The sequence below is a fragment of the Centroberyx affinis genome, unplaced genomic scaffold (assembly GCF_046629955.1).
Source record: "Centroberyx affinis isolate AG114_WGS23_722 - 3 ecotype Tasmania unplaced genomic scaffold, CSIRO-AGI_Caff_v1 ptg001193l_1, whole genome shotgun sequence".
Taxonomy (NCBI): domain Eukaryota; kingdom Metazoa; phylum Chordata; class Actinopteri; order Beryciformes; family Berycidae; genus Centroberyx; species Centroberyx affinis.
In genome coordinates, this window is record NW_027279717.1 from 1 (window position 1) to 19,197 (window position 19,197).

Genomic DNA, 19,197 nt, shown 5'->3' on the forward strand with positions numbered 1-19,197 from the left:
ATTCCCATATCCTAGCCCAGCTACTATCAACCAAAGCTATCCCCAGATCCCTAGCCCACACCTGCTGAATATACAGAGATCTATGAGTAACTATTGTGAGTAAAGAGTAAAGTTCTGACACTAGGCCCTTTGTCTGACCTTGTTTGTTTAGGATTTTGTGTATGGTATGTGTAGTGAGTGACGTGTTCCATGGAACCCCATAAGCCTTCATTGATGATCGTAGTTGGAGATACTGGAAAAATGATGACGCAGGTAGATTGAAAGCAATACATAAGTCATTAAAAGAACGGAGACCAGTATTATCATAAATATCTGCTAGAACATGTACACCTTTATCCCTCCACACTGGAAATGAGAATGGGACAGCTCCTGAGAGGAGTGAATAATTATGAAAAATTGAACTGTTTAAGTGCCATTTCTGAATTGTATTCGATTCTTTTTCTTTTACGCCATATATAAATTGACAGAAGGAAGGTAATAATAGGACCAAGGCGAAGTTTAGAGTGTTTAAGCGGTAAAGCCGAATAAACTAAATCTGTTAATCTATGAGGGTGAACTAAATTTTCCTCTATAGGTTTCCAAGAAGCAACAGCGTCAGGATTGAACCAGGATGAGAGAGGTCTTAATACAAATACCCAAAAATAATGTTTAAAGTTGGGGACAGTGAGACCCCCTGAAGATTTATCACGTTGTAATGTGGTTAGTCTAACACGAGGGCGCTTCACCCCCCAGATGAATTTGGAAACTAATGAATGAATCTTTTCCCAGTAGTTGATGGGTGGTGGTAGCGGTAACATAGAGGAAAAAAAGTTCACACGTGGAAGGATGTCCATAACAAATACTTGTGAATACTGTTTGAAGCAGATCCGACCCAAACTGTGCTTAGGTCCACACCAATCTGGATTCTGAAGACAATCTACTGTCAGGTTGGGGTTGGTTAGGGTTTACCATGTGATCGACCCTTTGGCTTGGCCAGGTTCAGGCCAGAAGAGAGAAAAATGACCACACACTGGAGTTCATGTTAGCTTCCATCATGCTTTGTGTCTGTTTACTAGTGTACTTAATTTGATCAACTTTACAAAAAGAACAATTCACTCACTCTTTCTGTAAAAGAGACAACTCAGGGATTTTATTATCAAAAAGGTACAAGGCTCATTTCATACATAAAATCAAAATACAATTAAAAGTGATTTCTTCAGTTCTATTTCTTTTGCCAACCTTACATTGTTAAAAGCTCTCATGTCCTATTTTGTCCTTCTTGCTCCTAAATGATATGCACATCTGTACATATGATTTATATACTTAAACTAAAACAAAACCTCCAACTCTATGGATATTCCACACCTACTGACAGTCTGATATTTTGACAATGACATTAAATACTTTTTTCAGATATTCTTCTTTCTTCTTTTTCTCCAGTATAGCATTTGTTCTAACGACAATGAACTTCATCGGTAGATGATTACAGAAATGAAATCCAGTGGAAAGACAGCCACAGTAAGCTGATGTGAACGTTGATAAAGACCAGAGGGTTGGGGCTACTAAACAAAACATTGAAGCTGTTAGTTTGACAAACATTCGCTTTTGCAGTTTATTTGCCTGCTTTAAAGATGAACAGTGATTATCTGTGATATTTGTATATTATTTTATATAGAGAAATGTCTATGCTTGAAAATAGCACTGTCCATGTTAGTTCAGTTACGTGTCTCTTTAATGTCACTCAGATACCATTGTTCGGATGTTCGTCACTGTCAGTGTCTGTAGTTTGCATTGTGGATCCTTCAGCAACTTCAAACCTGATTCTCCTGGATCACTTTTGCTCAGCTCCAGCTCTCTCAGATGTGGGTTGGACCTCAGAGCCGAGGCAAGAGAACGACAGCTCCTCTCTGTACAGAATGACAACCTGCAAAAGAAGAATAATAAAGTGTATAAGTCCATTGGTCATTTTATTGAGCCATTGTTGTGCAGAAGTTATGAAAAAATATGAAAATGCAGTAATGGACAGTAAAGTGATATAAACAATAATCTATGAGTATGAACTGCTGGACTGAACAAATATTCCTGTGAACAAATAATTCCCTGGAATGATCATGAATGATAGAGAATCGATAGGGAAAGACACAGGAACCATGGAGAACAAGTTAACATGTTGTCCCCCATGAATGATGCAGGCACTCCTTGGGCAAATCAGTAACCAGTAAACAAATGTTGTAGCACCCCCCTATGGCCGATCAGTGTAATTTTGAAAATTTGAAAGTTTTGTCAGAAGTCAATCAGTGACGTCTGAGATATTGTGTGTGACGGACAGACGGACGGAACGCGGCCAATCCATAGTAGCTCCTGAATTCATTAAGGGGAACAAAACAGAGTAAAGTTTTTTAAATTAGATTTAGAAAGCCTCACCTCAGTATCTCCAGTCTACACTGAGGTCTCCTCAGCCAATCAGAGAGCAGCTCCACCCCCTGGTCCTCCAGCTTGTTGTAGCGCAGGTCAAGCTCTTTAAGAGCAGAGGAGAAACTGAGGGCAAGGGTCAGAGACTGGCTGCATCCCTTGGTCAGCGAACAGCATTTCAGCCTTGAAGGAGACAGGAGGAGTGAGATTTCTGTCTGTTTATCATAATCAAAATAGGAGCAGGTCTCCAGATGTATGCAGATGACACTGTCATATGTGTCTGGCCGGACTACCGCCTCAGTTTCCACACAATTGACGGAACATCTAGAATCGGTAGCAGTATGGCTCAAACATTCTTGTCTAACACTGAACATTAAGAAAACTCTGTCATTATGCTTCACGTCCAGGAAACGGTCCTCACCAGATGACGTAAATAAATTAAATCTAAAAATCAATGAACAATCGATTGAACAGGCTTCTGAGGTTAAATATCTTGGCTTGATGTTAGACTCCCATCTAAAATTTGAGAAACATACACAAATGGTGAGCAGAGTAGCAAAAGCAAATCTATATACATTTAGACAGGACCTGTCAAGCCGTTTTTCTCCTGTATTTTCACCCCCTCTCCCGCCGTGCTCCTTTTGGTAATTTTCCCCGTAAATCTCCCGTATTTCCCTTTTTTATTTTTACAGTTATACAGAATCCTAATTGACCCAATCAAGTTGTTTTGGTTAGATCCACAGACTTATATGGATATATAACATGCCAGAAAAGCCCTGCTATACCCACACCAGTGCAGCAGGTGGCAGCATACAGAATAATTCAGCAAGCAGCATCCTTGTCTCGTCTTTTTGACAAGTCAGGATGCAAGGTCATTCAGTCAGCAAACAATGCGAAAGATGGAGAACAAAATCAGTGATCAGACGCCAGCAAAAAAAGCTAAGTATTTATGTAGATATTTAGACACTTGGGACACTATTTTCCCATACCTGACCAGAAGTATGTTGGGAAACAACCATTTGTAACCCAATCCTTTTTGCTCTGAGATTACAGGGCAGGCAGTAAAGGCACCTGGTCATTAGATCTCTGGAACCGAGAGAGGAAACCCATTTCATAATGTAAAAATTATGGTCAGGTGGGGGTCCCGGAAAATCTCCCTTATTTTGTGTTGAGGTATGATTTAGACTGATTAGGAACTGCCTACCATTTCATGCTGAAAATATCTATATGCACTCAATGATTTTCTCAACGTGAGTAACTAAAATCTGCTGTTTTTAGCGAAAATAACATAAGCCTTGGTGAAATATTTTGGCAAGAACATAGATTTTTGTGTGACTCAGTAGCATCTATGGTTCAACACTCTTAAAATGTTGTTTATAGATTGTTGATATCTTTTGTAGTTTTAACTTTGTGATAGATGGTCCAATCATCATGAAACTTGGACAACATGTTCACATATAATGAACATGTGTGCAAAGCCATTCAAATATTGACCAATAGGGGGTGCCACAAAGGCCAGAAAACTGTATCTCCTAATCCAATTGGTGAAATTGCACGAAATTCTCTACACATGCTCTAGGACCATGTCCTAGTCAAAATCTGAAGTTTGGTCATCATTAGTGAAAGTGGGCATGGCCTATGACATTTTGGCTTATAACTCAAACAGAATTTCACCAATCGCTATGAAACTTGGCAATCATGTTCCAACCTTTATGTGGAACATGCATACCAATTTCCATATCCGACCAGATTTTACCCAACAGCAGCATTTTGAATTACAGCTAGACACAGTAAAGCCAATACGAAGTTGGATATTGACACCTTTTAACTTGCTATTACATTCTTCAGTATCAGAACTTGATAGCTTGGGGCCTGATGGCTCAACAGCCTAATATGATAAAACTGACAGTAATCTTAATGCAAATTTCCACGTTTCAGCTCTGGCTACTGTACTGGCATGAACCCAGCCATCGCCACTAGTGGCTATATTTAATTAGTTACATTTATTATTGTGTATTATATTGTGTTAAAAAAATAGTTAAGGTACATACCCTTTATTATTGGGGAGACAATCCCTAGAGGATTATATCCATTCATTTTGGAGTGTTTAGGAGTAATAATAATATAATATAATATAATATCATATAATATCATATAATATAATAATAAATTAACTTTAGATTAGCCCAAGAAGGAAAACTTTCATTATTTGGCAAAATAAAAATAGTTGGGACAACCAATATAATTAGGAAGATTAACCCTGGAGTCTTATTGTGTGATTATTGAATGGCTTTTTATTACATTTGACTTAATGGGGCCTTCGAGGATTGGGGAATTTCGGGGATATACCCTTGCTGTCGGCCCCCGACAGCATCCTAGTTATATTCTATTTTTATGGTTAGGTTCTATTTTTCTTTTTTTCTCTGCGGTATCATATTACTAGGCTATTTGCTGCTGTAATTGTCTAATTTCCCAACAGGGATCAAAAAAGTTTCATCTCATCTTAATTATAGTGTGATAATGGCTACAATACTCACTCAAGTGTCTCCAGTTTACAAAGTGGCTCCTCCAAGAAAGAAGAGAGGAAGTTGACACTGGGGTCTCTGAGGTCATTTCCTGCCAGGTCCAGGACTCTCAGGTGGGAGGGGTTTGACTTCAGACAGGAAGCCAGAACATCACAACCACTCTCTGTAAACCTACAGCATGCCAGTCTGTTGGGGAAAACACAGTTTTGTAGGGTAAGTTACACATAACGCAGAGCCAAAGTCCTACTTTTGTTCTGAGTTTAGCGAGTGACAGCGACCTGGCAGGAACTTTGAGAAGAGTCTTCAGGATTTAAAGTGGGAAGCCAGCCTCACCAAGAAACTACTAGTCTGTTAAAACACACATTTCCATCTGAATAATGGAAAAGGCAGCTATTGATCAGTATATAAAATGGTATCATTATAGTAGGATGTCCTAGTGATTGGAGAAACCTCAACTACAGCAGCCAGGTTCAAACCCCTACAGGGATCAATAGAGGAGCACATTATGTCACATTAGTAATATTTTGGATAGTTGTGGAGTGTTTGTCCATGAAGTGGTATCTGGTGACTGCCCGATCACAAAAGTGTCTCAATGTCTCAACAGTTGCAGTTTCTTCTAGGTAAAAGGACATGCTCACCTCAGTGTCTCCAGTTTGCAGTTTGGACCCTTCAGCAGAATGGAGATGTCCCTCACCCCAGTGTCTCCCAGCTCATTCCCTCCCAGATCCAGCACCTTCAGGTGGGAGGGGTTTGAACTCAGAACTGAAGCCAGAGCAGCACCGCCTTGCTCTTTCAGGTTTACCTTGTAAAGCCTTCAGAAAAAAGAAATGGTTTCCATCATCTCTCTGTAGGGCACAGAGGTTACGCAGCTCTGTTTAAGAATAGTGTCATCTGCATACAGGTGGACATTACAGGCTTTGCAACATCGTTTATATAAAAGGTAAACAATATAGGGCCCAATATGGAGCCTTGGGGAACACCCTGTGTTATGTGAAGGAACTTGGAACATCTGAACATCCGCCTCCACCGTTAGGTCGATGGTGAGCCCTGTTTTTTCTTTTTCGTTTCCATTAATTCTACCTGATTAACACTTGCTAATTAGCTGTATTAACTCAGCAATACAATGTAATGCTATAAAGGCAACACCAAAAGCAGCAAAAATACATGATTTGACTGTTCAGAGGTCTGCCCCGCTCACAATCAGTCAGAAAAGAGAGACACATCAACCATGTTTCTTGAGGTGTGAACGCACAGTAACTTAACCATACGTCACTGGTTTCTGGTCATTGCACTCATCACATTCTTTTTTAAAGCTAACTGGCCCCAAAATTAAGTTGGGGGCGGGGCACCACTGATTGGATTTTGACAGTACTTCAGGTAATGATGCTCATTGTCTCATTGATCCATTATAGCATTTTCAAAATTACACTGATTGCTGTAACACCACAGCATGTTTAATTGTCTGTATTACTTGTTTCAAACTATCATGAGGCCGGATTCTTTGACCTGTACTCTTGATCACAGTCAGTATGTACTGTAATACTATGATAGTCTGTTAGAGTCTGCTGTCCTGTACCATGCGTGTCAGTATGTCACTGTAGTAATGACACCATTAAATCCTGTACATGTAGTAGACTTGGAGAATGAACTGACTCTGATTCTTACCATAGTCTCTCCAGCTGGCAGACAGGATCACTCAGGAAGCCAAACAGCTGGTTGACTCCCCAGTCTCCCAATCTATTCCGGCTGAGATCCAAGTCTTTCAGGTGAGATGGGTTCAAGCTGAGAGCTGAAGCCAGAGACTTACATCCCTCTCCAGTAATGCCACAGTCACTTAACCTGCAAACAGAAAAGAAGCATGACTCCAAACTCTCCAATACAGCTCTTAAGTCTAGTCCAGTGGTTCTCTATTCCAGTCCTGCTGGTTTTCATTCCAGCAGTCTAATACGGACTGGTTTACACCTTTCCACACTGAGGAAAGACCAAGTGACAGCTTAGAAAGACGGCTAACGGTAGGAACTGAACCTATCAGAGCCATCATGGGCATCAACCCATAGCTACAGTATCCAAGGCTGACTCAGCATGTCCGTTACAATACAATACAACTTTATTGTCCTACCTTGGCAGAAATATTGTTTTTGTTTTACACCCACTAAAGCTATGGCACAATGTAGAGGAAGAATGCCCCTTGAGTCTAGAGGGGTGGAAGATTAACATGGCAACAGATGTTGGCATGGACATAGACAAGATTGTGATGCACAATCTGCCCTCCAGCATTCATTATCGCAATGCAGGTCATCATTGGGGCAACAAAGTGGGTGGTAGGTGGGGAAAGGAAGCCAGGACTGATTCACTGCCTGGCCATCAGGGCATATATGGACAACTTGATAACTATGACAACAGAATCTTGTACAAAAGATGGATTGGTTTTTATTAGATTTTATTATTTTGGCTGGCGTATCAGAGTTTTACCTGAATGTTTCCAAAGAACAACTGAAGTCCTTCAGAGCTGCTGAAAGACACTTCACTCCATAATCTTGAAGTCTGTTGTTGCTGAGATCCAGCTCTCTCAGGTGGGAGGGGTTTGAAGCCAGAGCTGCAGCCAAAAACCGACATCCTTCCTCTGTGATGCTACAGTCCTTCAAACTGCACAGCAAAGAATGACAGCATTATATACAACTAGTCATTTTTTGCCTGAACAAGGAACTCACATAAATGCAACAAATTGGATGAAGGGGCTGACAGGGGCCAATGTGGAAATAATCTCTGACTGAGTCTCTGTTCACACTGCAGGCCTTCATGCTTACTTGCTCAATTGCGGCTCGTATCAGATTTTTTCAATGACATATTGTAAGATGTAACCCATATTTCATAGCAATATGAACTGACAGTGATGTGCTCAATGTGTGACAATGACAAAAGACATCCAGATTTGTCCCAACACATTTCGGTTACAGTCTGATCCTTCCAGTTTGGACTTGAGGCGTCAAGTCGTCCATTTGCCTTTCTTGCCAAGTCAATGGCATAAGATTTACTTGTTGTCATAGCAACGCTGACAAATTGTGATTTGAGTATTCAAATACAAGTCTGAATCAGATTTTGTACCAGATATCCATTTGGTCCATAGATTGTAAAAAAAGATGGACGTAGTGAGTGTGACGTCACCCATAGGTTTCTGAAGGGCCGTTTTGAAGCCAAAAGATTGGGTTTACGATCGCCGCCATGTTGACATTTTTTGGAGCCAGAGCAGCCAGAGCGAAGCCGAGAGACGTCCACAGAGCCGCCGCTCCGCCTACTATTGGTCCGTAATTGGCGACCTGTTGATCACTAGGAAAACAACCCCATTTTGTAACAGTTACATCCCGTTAAAAACGCAATTATTTTGAAAATTGCCATAAGGACACACATTAGAAGAAGTGAAATTAGCTACTGAGACCATAAACTCTTGTTGAAAAATTGACTGACTTTGTATTGTGAGTGAGAAGTTGGGTTGTGGTCCCCTTGACTGGCATTTGGGTGGTTCGGAGTGTTTTTGGAGCCGACCTCTAGCGGACGTTAGAGGAATTGCCGCCTGGCACCACTTCCTTATTGGCTTCAAAATTCACCCGTGGTGTTGGCTGCTTGGTTTGTTCCAGATGGGAATCGAGAAAATGTGACTCCATGCAGCTTTTTGCTGTTTACACAGATTAGAAAAATCGGAATTGGGAAATCCGATTTCCCAATTCACACTGCAGCTGCAGTGTGAATGTGTCTAAAGTCTAACTACTGTATTTATACCCATTCCATACAGCATATAGCTGTCAAACACAAATCACCAGACACATACAGCAGTGCAATATACAGTATAGTACAGCAGCTAAAGCAATTCCCAACTGGCTTGGAAATGGTCAAACAGTGTCATTATTACCTCAGTCTCTGGAGTTTGCAGTGTGAGTTTTCCAGGCCACTGGAGAGCAGCTGCACTCCAGAGTTATCCAGTTTATTTCTGCTCAGGTCTAACTCTTCCAGACCAGACGTATTTGAGCTGAGAGCTGAAGCAACAGACCTGCAGCATCTGCCAGTGAGGTTACAGTCACCAAGCCTGAAGAGAAAAACAACAAGAATGTTATCATGTTATCACACACACACATTTAACATAACAGCAGAGTGAACGTTTCATAGTGAAACATAGTGAAACAGTCCAAAACTTCGCCAAAATTCAAGCAATGTCGTGTCTGTATAGTTGTAGGATGAGTATGTAAGTGGCATCGACCAGGGGGTGGTCAAATGGAAACACTACATGAAAAACTTTAATTTTGAGGTAACTAAATCCCAATTCCAAAGGCAGCTACACAGGCCAATCACATTACACTGAAATCCAATTAGGATTCTGTGACAATAACATGAAGTGGACACGACATTTCCACCTAAAGATTGGCTAACGGTTAGGTTTTACTTGCCTAAACTTAACCGTTAGATTTATGGTTAAGGGTGAAGGTTATGTTTAAGGGTAGGAAAATTAAAATGACTTTAAGGTAATACTTTACATTCAGAAGCCAGAATAGGCTATTGCATGACCACAACCCATACCAGTACCTCATCAAATGATTTACAAACTAGCTATCTGTAGCAACTGCCTTGTTGTTCCTACAACAGTAAACAAATGAGCACCAGTGCCAGGCTCTGCACATAACTCCGCCCTAAAACAATTTGACTGGTTTGAATCATTGCTTTGCATGATTGTATAATGGACAATGGGCACCTTAGAGTGCTAACACTGTTTCCTCATGATGTTCCCTTACTCCAAGGTGATAATGTGGTTTCATGAACAGCAGGATGAAGTCATCCTCTTGGCCTCAACCAGCACATCTAAACGTCATTGACCCTTTATAGTAATTACATTTCCACCTCCTTCAGGCTTCAATATCCCACTACACACAGTTCAGGATGCCTAATTAGCTACTTGGTATTCATATATAGGTGTTTCTTTTTTTGTTCACCCTGTATCTAATCTTTAATGCAATCATCTGAGACCTTCAGAGTGGTCACATGTCTCAGTGTTCTGGTTGGCCAAATACTTACAAAGCTTTCTTTGACACTTTGAGCACTGGCAGCAGCCTCTCCAGAACATCATCTGATCTCAAGTATTTCTTCAGCTCAAACACGTCCAAATCTTCATTAGAAGTAAGCAACACAAAGGCCAGAGCTGACCAATGTTCAGGTAGAATTTTGCTGAGATCTCCTGAGTCCAGGCGTCCTTGGACTTGCTTTACCAGAGATTGGTCACCCAGCTCATTCAAACAGTGGAACAGATTGGTGCTATACTCAGTAACGGTGACCTTCCTGATCTTCGTGTGAATGTAGTTGACTGTCTCCTGATTGCTCTGCAGTCTTCTTTCTTTACGTCCTAACATCCCCTGAAGAAGTTTCAGATTCTTCTCCTGTGAGAGACCCAGCAGGAAGCGCAGAAACAAGTCCCAACGCCCATAACGGTCCTTCAAAGCCTTATCCACTGCACTCTTGTGGAGGAAGACAATAGGGATTTCTCCTGTCTCTGTTCGCACTTTTGCACTTGTTTGGCTGGAAAGCAGATTGTCTCCCCTATCTATGAAGGTGACCAATACATACAGAGCAGCAAGAAACTCCTGAACGCTGAGATGGACAAAAGAGTAAATCTCCTCTCTGTGAAGACCAGATTCCTTCCTTATGATCTGTGTACAAACTCCAGAGTAAACTGTGTCTTTCACATCAATGTCACAATTTTTGAGATCATCTACATAGAAGATTAGATTACCCTTATCAAGCTGTTGGAAGGCCAGCATTCCCAATTTCAAGATCACATGATCATCTGTTTCACCTTCCTGACAATACTTCTGGTGTTTCAGCTTTGTCTGGATGATCAGGAAGTGTGTGTACATTTCAGTCAGAGTCTTGGGCAACTCTTTGTCTTCTTTATCTTTTTGACTTTTCATGAGATTCTTCAGAGCTGTGGCTGAAATCCAGCAGAACACTGGAATGTGGCACATGATGTCCAGGCTTCTTAGCGACTTTATATGGGTGAAGATGTTTTGAGCCATATCCTTGTCACTGATATTCTTCTGGAAGTATTCCTTCTTCTGGTCATCATTGAAGCCTCGTACCTCAGTCACCCGGTGAACATACTGAAGAGGGATCTGATTGGCTGCAGCTGGTCTACCTGTGATCCAGACCAAGGCTTTGTGAAGCAGGTTCCCCTTGATGAGATTGGTCAGCAGAATGTCTATTGAGGTAGTCTTTGTAATATCGCGGCACATCTCATTTTTCTGAAAATCTAAGGGGAATTTGCTCTCATCCAGACCATCAAGGATGAACAAAACACTGGACTTGTTGTAGTCTGAGATTTTCAAATCCTTCATTTCGACAAAAAAGTCACAAATTAACTCAGTAAACTTAAAACGTTTGTCTTTTATCAAATTCAGGTCTCGGAATGGGAATAGAAATACAAACTGGATGGCTTGATTGGCTTCCTCGAATGCCCAGTCATGCATGAATTTCTGCACTGCGACAGTTTTTCCGATGCCAGCAATTCCCTTTGTCAGAACTCTTTGGGGAGGTTTTTCTTGGTTTGGCAAAGCTTTAAAAATGTCATTGATGTGGATTGCTGTCTCGTGAGTTGCAGATCTTCTGGATTCTGCTTCAATCACTTCATGTTCACTATTAACCTCTCCACCACCTCCTTCTGTGATGTGAAGCTCTGTATAGATCTTTTTCAAAAGAGTAGATTCTCCGTCTTCATTTGTTCCTTGAAAAAGGTCTTCTGTTGTATTCTGAAGGTAAGATTTCAGTTCAGCTTGGCATCTTAGGATGTTCTCTGAAAGATGAAAACATTATGACATGACTACCAATTATTTGATCATACTCCACAAAATCTTAATAATGAATTATAGTGATGTTTTAACAGCGAAAGAGAAATTACAAATATTATTATTAATAATAATAATGTTGGTTACATAATTTCATTTGATGGTAAAACATCTTTAAACAGTACAGTACCTTTGTCTTGAGGAGAAGCAGCATCAGTCTCCTCTGTCCTGGCAGGAGTTTGGGCTGAAACAGAAACATGTAGTGTCTGCTGTGAATTGCAGAATAATCAGAAAAAAATTTTATTCATAAAATCCAGCAAACTATTTACCATTTGGAGTGTTGATATTGAAGTTTATATTAGCCCCTTCAAAGCGAGCACCAGTAAAATCAGGTGTATTGACGACGCCTCCAGTCTGTACGGTGGTTGTCCTGCTTCCTGCTTCCCTCAGGTTTTTACCAGCATCTCCCACAGTTTGCTCTGCATGGAACAGACAACAAGATGAATCACTGGTTGGAAACTGGTTAGTTGGTCAGCATTGACCAAACTGTTTATAAGGTGTTCTGAGATTCTGTTGTGTTAGAGCCGATTTAGCAAAGACCTGACAGAAATCAGTAACAAAGATGAGGAAAATTTCTTCCCCTTCCCAGATTTCCTCAGCCAGTCCGGGGATTCAAACCGATGACTATACGGTCACAGACCTGCTGCTCTAGTCTTGAAAGTCAAATCACAATGCAGTCTGTGATGTTCAATGCATTACAGGAGTTATTTTGTGATGAAGAGTTGTAATTTACTTTCCCTCAACCTGCCTTGTCTACTTCTGCTTCATAGTGACTTCCTACATTTCCCATAATTCCTTTCAACAACCCCCAAGGAACTTGCCCGAGCATGGGTTTTATATGGAAGTGAAGAGTGATAGCGAGCGAGTTTCTCCAGTCTAGAAAAAGTTTTTTTTAAGTCATAAGGTGTGTGCTATCTGCCCTATATGCCACGGCTCTGCTAGATGGAGTGGAGTTGTTGTTGAGTCAATAGAGCAGGATAGAAATATTTATTTTACACTTCATTTTGTTATTGGCCCTCTTTTTTTCTTTTTGGTTGGGTTGGGGGTGAGCAGGTGGGAAGAAGGGAAGGGACTGGGATAGCCTGATATTCAGACTGAATGGCCATTTCGTTCCCACTCCATTATTCAGCCTGAGATTTCCTCCTCGTTAGCCATTTTCTGTGTGGGGGGGTTGATTTTCCCTGAACCAATCACATTACATTGATGCTGGGCGTATTTACTAACTTTACCGAGAATGTTGGTCATTTTTGACAAAAATATTGTCTTTGCAAAGACTATAGGTTGGTTAAGGAGGTGATTTCAACAAATATTATTCTGCCAAAACACCAATGAAAAACCGTTGCACGAACAGTTCCAACTTTAGTCCCGCCCACAAAGGCGCTGATTGGCCTGATCGCTTGACACAGCATTGACTAGAGCAACACCAGAGTCTCTGAATTGCTGATTTCTGTGAAATGCTGATTTTTTTTTTTTTTTTCATTGCGTTTTTGAATTTGCTGATTTGTTTTGTGAAATGTTGCGTTTTGTGATTCGTTAAAGGTCCCATATTATGCTCTTTTTAGCTGTTTAAAACATTTCTCAGTGGTCTTTAAAATAAGGTTATGAATTCTGTTGCAAAAAAACACACAAATCCAGCCTCTCCATCCTCTCAGTTTCTCCCCTCATTAACTATGCGCTGTTCTGAGTGGGCGGGGATGCTCTGATAATGAGGCGCTGCTCTGATTGGCCGCCTGATCGGCTGGGTGAGGGGGGGGGGGATGCAGACGCAGAAAAACTCCAAGACCAACTAAACATGGCAGCTGCTTGTAGAAGAAAACTCCGTGACACAACATGTAAAACCTACATTTTTGAGGCGGAATCTGTCAACCGAACAAGAGGATGCAACTGCCGAAGTTTTACAGACACGGTTACAGCAGGATGTCTCTGACTGGTAGGTTGAAATTTCACTGTTTTCGTACTTTCTCACCATGTGTGTATATATGGTTGCGGCGGCTATGTGGTCTTTCTGGATCGCCATAGCGGACAACTTTGTATCCCATAAAAACGATATCTAACGTTACCTGCCGGAGTGTCTCGCACTGTAAATATACCGTATGGTTTGTTTGATTCGTTTTTAGCCTGACGTTCACCGGCGCCGGTGGTTTGAGGCTGTCTAGTAAGCTCGTCAACACAGTGGCCCTCATTTATCAGTCTAACATAGAAACCAGCGCAGATCCGAGCGCAGAAATCATCTTAGGACAGGGTTCACGTGTGATTCATTAAACGTTCGTATCTCGCCGATCACAGCGTAAGAATGATCGGGCGTTGATAAATGTGGCGACTGAAAACAATCGTCATTTAAATATCACGCCCCTAAATATTCTCGGTTTAGTCCACGCTGACTGGAAAACTTGCTACACGAGTTGAGACTTGACGTGAGATTTGATCGTAGCCTCCGCTCACGTCCAAATTGATAAATGCCGAGCTTTGCGTGGAAATGACCGTACGCCCAGTTTTCTGTCCTACGTTCGTTTCGTAAATGAGGGCCAATAGGTGTCGGTAGCTTTTAGCTGGCTAATTTGATAGCTGCTGTAATGTTGTTCCATGAAATGTCTTACAATTGCCGTTGTACTGGCTAGCGATAGGAAACAAATCCAGACATTATGTAGTTATTACGTTCAAATACATCAAATTGATGTGAGGACGCAAAAGAAGAACCCATCTGCAGTGGATACAAATATTGCCAGACACCGGCAAACATATGTTTATGTCCCATGCTATCGACCATTTAGACATATGACTGTCGTAATTTAGTTACTGAAAAAGTAATATCATCCAACACACTGTCTACAATTGCATGGTACTTTATTACATTTCAGTCATTGAAATGTAATAAAGCACCATGTAAGTATAGACACTATGTGTGGGATTATATACGTTTTTCCCGTTACACACCCATGTAAATTAAATGTGAAACTAATAAGTAACCACACTGACTGTTCATACAGAATACAATTATTTTATTTTAGAAAAGGCATAAAAAAGGCACATGTAGAAACATAACATACTGCTTATGCAGGACCATAATGGGCTGCTGTTATGTTACAAAATCTACATCTGTGAGTGTACACAGGGTGTATCAATCACAAAAATGATTTATAATATGATGTTTTTAGTTATCTGTTATGTATTCGTGGAAAACACCCAACTACAACCTGACCTCATGCAAGATAACCAAAACAACAAAAGAAGAGACTAAGTATTGAAATGAAATATATTGACAGTATGTGTACCCTCTTCTCAGTGTCTAGCCTACAGATCCTTTGCCAACTAGTGCTGGGGCTTTCTAGGTCTCAGGGTCAGAGTATTGATACCAGTGTGTGTTTGTGTGTGTGGTGCTGTGCATGTTGTGAGCTCCCTGATGCTGCCAGCTGCGTCGGGTTCAGACTGCCTCTTGATTGAACCGAGACACGTGGCTGAAATGACGTCCTCCTTGGCTGGCCTGTCAGACTGGGCGCACAGGTCTTCTGGGATGGCGATCTTCAAAACCTGGCTCACATAAGGTGCAGGGTCCTGGAAGACTTGATCAAAGATGAGGTCCATCAACTCATCGACATAATCTGTGGAGTAACAGAAACACAGAAGTCATCAGTTGTTCTATTACAAAAGAATATACATTGCATAGTGTGGCCTGACACTGGCGAGTAGCAAAATGTGCAATTTTGAGTCATAAATTATTTTATACAATAGTTTATACATTGTTATAACATTTGTATATTTATTTAACGACTGTCTGAGATGTGCTGGCCCCATAGCAGGGAATAGCAATGTTTAATGCAACCAATTATCTCAAATATTTTTTAGGATATTGCATCATGAGTAATACCTACACCTTACAATATACTGCAATCCAGTAACATTACCACAAACTACAGCCTCAATAATTACCATGTAGTTGGTTCTAAACACAGTCTCAAGAAAAATAAGACATTACAACCTCGAGAAAGGTAGCATTTATTGTAGTCTCGTTGTTCAGGTTTTCTAGTTATTTTTTGCCACAACCCCAGCTGATTACAAGACTAGAGTTGCCAGACTAGGTGCAAAGACAGAACGTGAAATACTACATGTCATCAGCCAGTAACTCCCTTCCATTCATTTGGCGTTAGAAGTTAAATGTTTGCAGTGACAGAGTCCCCGATAAACAAAGTACTGTTCGACTTTTGCCACGTTACAGGTGCGGCTGTCTAGAAAGGAGATGTGTCCGCAAAGTGAGCCAGAGGAGCTAACCTTAGCTAACGCTAACGCTAATGCTAACGCTAGATTAGCACGCGGCTAACAGCACTAGCTCCTAGCCTGGATCATAGTAGCTTTGTCCTTTCTGGACCTGGTTAACTAGACGACTGCTAACTGTTGTCGTTGTGGCCAACAGACTGCCTCCTATTCACAGGCCCGCATCAAACTCCGTCCCCATCGGGACTGGAGCTAAATCGCTACCCGATGTTAATTGGACTGAAACACCATAAACTACCGTATTCATTTCTCATTCTCAAGCTACGTTAGCGGACACATCTCTCCACACAAGGCAACTGATTTAGCAACAAAGCACCATAGACTGTGTTAAAAAACAAACATGAAAACAATGTCGCAAACAAGCAAATGGAACATAACTTTACACACGTTAGCAAACCTCGACATGTTGTCAAGCCCAGTTGACTGCACCCAACTGTACATATCATCACAAAGTGGCGACACTTACCGATTGCACATTTGCTGTTGGGCCACATCCAGTTGGGATAAATCCATCTTCCATCTTCCAGGAGCAGTGTTGATGTAAATCCTGCTTTGTATTGACACTCGTTTACGAAGCGGTCCGAGGTAAAGCGGTTAGCACAAACATGCAAATTTGGACTAAGTTTACTGTAGTCAGAACGTTATTGTAAAAAAATATCTTTTTATCTTCCGATGCTGAGAGGCAGTGTAGAGCTCTGTGTTCAGCCTTGAAGCCAACAACGGAACATTTAGCATGTTTTGCTCTTGCTTTTGACATCTGCTAAGCTGTAGCAGCGAAGGAAAACAATGGCGGCCGACAGCGCACAGAGAGCAGAGAGGAGGGGGAGTGGTTATCCACCTTGGAGGTCGGCGTATGCAAATTGCTCCCCTTGGGACGTCACAAGGGGAGCCAAATCAAAACGGCTCGTTTTCTGGCATGTGTTCCCAGGGAGGAGGCTAGGGCAACAATGCAGAGGCATTCACTTCTCACATTCTGGGGGTTGTTAGGTTGAGGGATGACTAAAGTATATGTGTATGGGCAAGGAAAAACGTGTTTTTCATAATATGGGACCTTTAATTTGTTTTGTGAAATGTTGTGTTTTGTGATTTGTTAATTTGTTTTGTGAAATGTTGTTGTGTTTTGCACTTCAGGGCCACTGTAGGGACAAATATGTCTCTCTTTAATAGCATTCTTCTTTGCAAATGAACTCTCACTCGACTGTTTTGTTCTAATGACATGAGGAACGCCTACTGTACACAGGGGTTGTGACGGTTGTGACTCAGCTCTGTTCACGCCTGCAGAGGAAATGGACTTCCGTGCAACTGAAGCTGACTGACTTCATTCCTACTCTCTGGAATTCTCTACCACATGAACTAAGGTCTGCTACAACAGTGTCTTCTTTTAAAAGCAGGCTAAAAACATATCTCTTTTCGCTAGCTTTTAGTTAGGTTTAAAGTGTGTGGCTAATGGGAAAACTTTTATTTTAGAATCAGTATTATTACTATTATTCCCTTCTTAATAATAATAATAATAATACCTTCTTATCTCATTCCTTTTTATTGTAATACCTTCTTATATGTTTTTATCTTTTTTTAATGTGTTTTTCTATATGTAATACCTTCTTATCTTATATGTTTCTATCTTATATGTTTTTGTCATGTATGATCTTTGCCTATTTTTTGCTTTTTATTTTGAAGCACAGTGAGCCTGTCGTATGAAATGTGCTATATAAATAAACTTGACTTGACTTGACTGCAGTGAGGTGAAGAACAAGAAAAAAGAACAGAGACGAAGCACAGTGTTAATCACCCAAGACTAAACTTCTCTGTATGGGTTTGAGCTTAATTTGTTGCTCCATGAGCCAAACTGCAGGGACAAAGAAGGACATATTTTTGTACCTGAAGGACATGTTCGGCTATTCATTATTTTTTTGTCACATATCAGAGCAGCACCCGTTTATTGTCTGTATAATGGTTGGCTGGTTTCTACAGCAGACAAACTGAACACAAGTCTGTTCCTGTTAGTCTGGTTTCCAATCCCCGGCCAAACAGGTTGATTCAAGTCAACTGTGTTACTGGGGCAGATACAAGTGAAAGATTTCTGGTTTGGTTCTGCTGTGAGCAGAGCTGTAAATGTCCTGGGCCACAGGAATAAAATAAAATATAAAATTCTCAACTTGACAATTCCCTGAAAAACCCCTATGAAAATTATAGAGCCTGTATTTAACTATGCTTATTGAAGTTAACTAAAGCTGTGTGGTTTTTTTGTGTGTTTTTTTTTTTTTTTTTTACACCAATTATAAATATCAAGGATGGTTTTTAAAAGTTGGCATCTTACCACACTGTGTTGTTGCTGCAGCCTGGCTCTTCGTATTCTTGTTTCCCATTCTGCTGCTCAGTTTCAACCAACTCTTCCAACTTCAGTAGCAAAGACACAGAAAAAACAAGAAAAGCTGAAAACAAATAAACAGGATAAACAACAGTAATACTTTTATCTCACAAATCCTTGCGACTGATTTTGGACATTTGGACTCACTTTCAGTCATTCTGTCAACATAGTTTTAGTGTTGTTACTGAGTACCTGAGAAGAGAAACAACAGTTATATCTATTTAGAGAACTGTGAATAGAACTGAAATGAAATCAAACTGAAATGAAAGTCATGACTGTATGTTCTTACAGGCCGCGTCTCAAACCCAAGAATGCAAAGAATGGACTTGTGTTCTTGGGGAGAACGTTCTTGCTAGTCGTTCTTGGAAGAATGAACTCGCAAGGTTACGAGCGCAATACCCTGGGGGTATTGTGCAATACCCCCGCAGGTGCTAGCCTGCTGGCGAGCCAGTTTGTGGAGCTTCTCAACTCTGAAAACGTCGGAGAAAATTTTCAATTCGCCATCAATTTTTGTAAAACTGCCAATATTTGAAATCTACACATTTGATTTCTCGACTCAAAAATTCTCAGAAGTGAATTTAGTGATGAAATAGCATACGAAAATTGTGAAAAAAACGTACCGTTGTTGGCCTCTCTGCTGCTTCCCGTTCCTCGCTTAAATGCCGAAATGAACGCTGGGATATTTGCATCCTGGGTAAAATGGGCGTGTCAAGAACACTTCCAGGAATTTTAACCGTTCTTGGCGAAATGCGAACTTGTGTAT

The 19,197-nt window shown here is 40.9% G+C and overlaps 1 protein-coding gene across 1 annotated transcript; it reads right to left on the reverse strand.

Annotated features, from left to right (window-relative positions):
* Window positions 1-835: 835 nt before the first annotated feature.
* Window positions 836-18,774, reverse strand: LOC139648336 (NLR family CARD domain-containing protein 3-like). The gene is made up of 13 exons (XM_071524415.1): window positions 18,724-18,774; window positions 18,582-18,626; window positions 18,384-18,463; window positions 12,067-12,216; window positions 11,928-11,981; window positions 9,978-11,745; window positions 8,824-8,997; window positions 7,389-7,562; window positions 6,582-6,755; window positions 5,555-5,728; window positions 4,929-5,102; window positions 2,404-2,574; window positions 836-1,903 (listed from the first exon to the last, which is right to left on the reverse strand). Exons 3-13 carry the CDS (start codon window positions 18,430-18,432, stop codon window positions 1,717-1,719), a joined length of 3,249 nt encoding a protein of 1,082 aa, XP_071380516.1. The 5' UTR covers window positions 18,433-18,463; window positions 18,582-18,626; window positions 18,724-18,774; the 3' UTR covers window positions 836-1,716.
* Window positions 18,775-19,197: the final 423 nt, after the last annotated feature.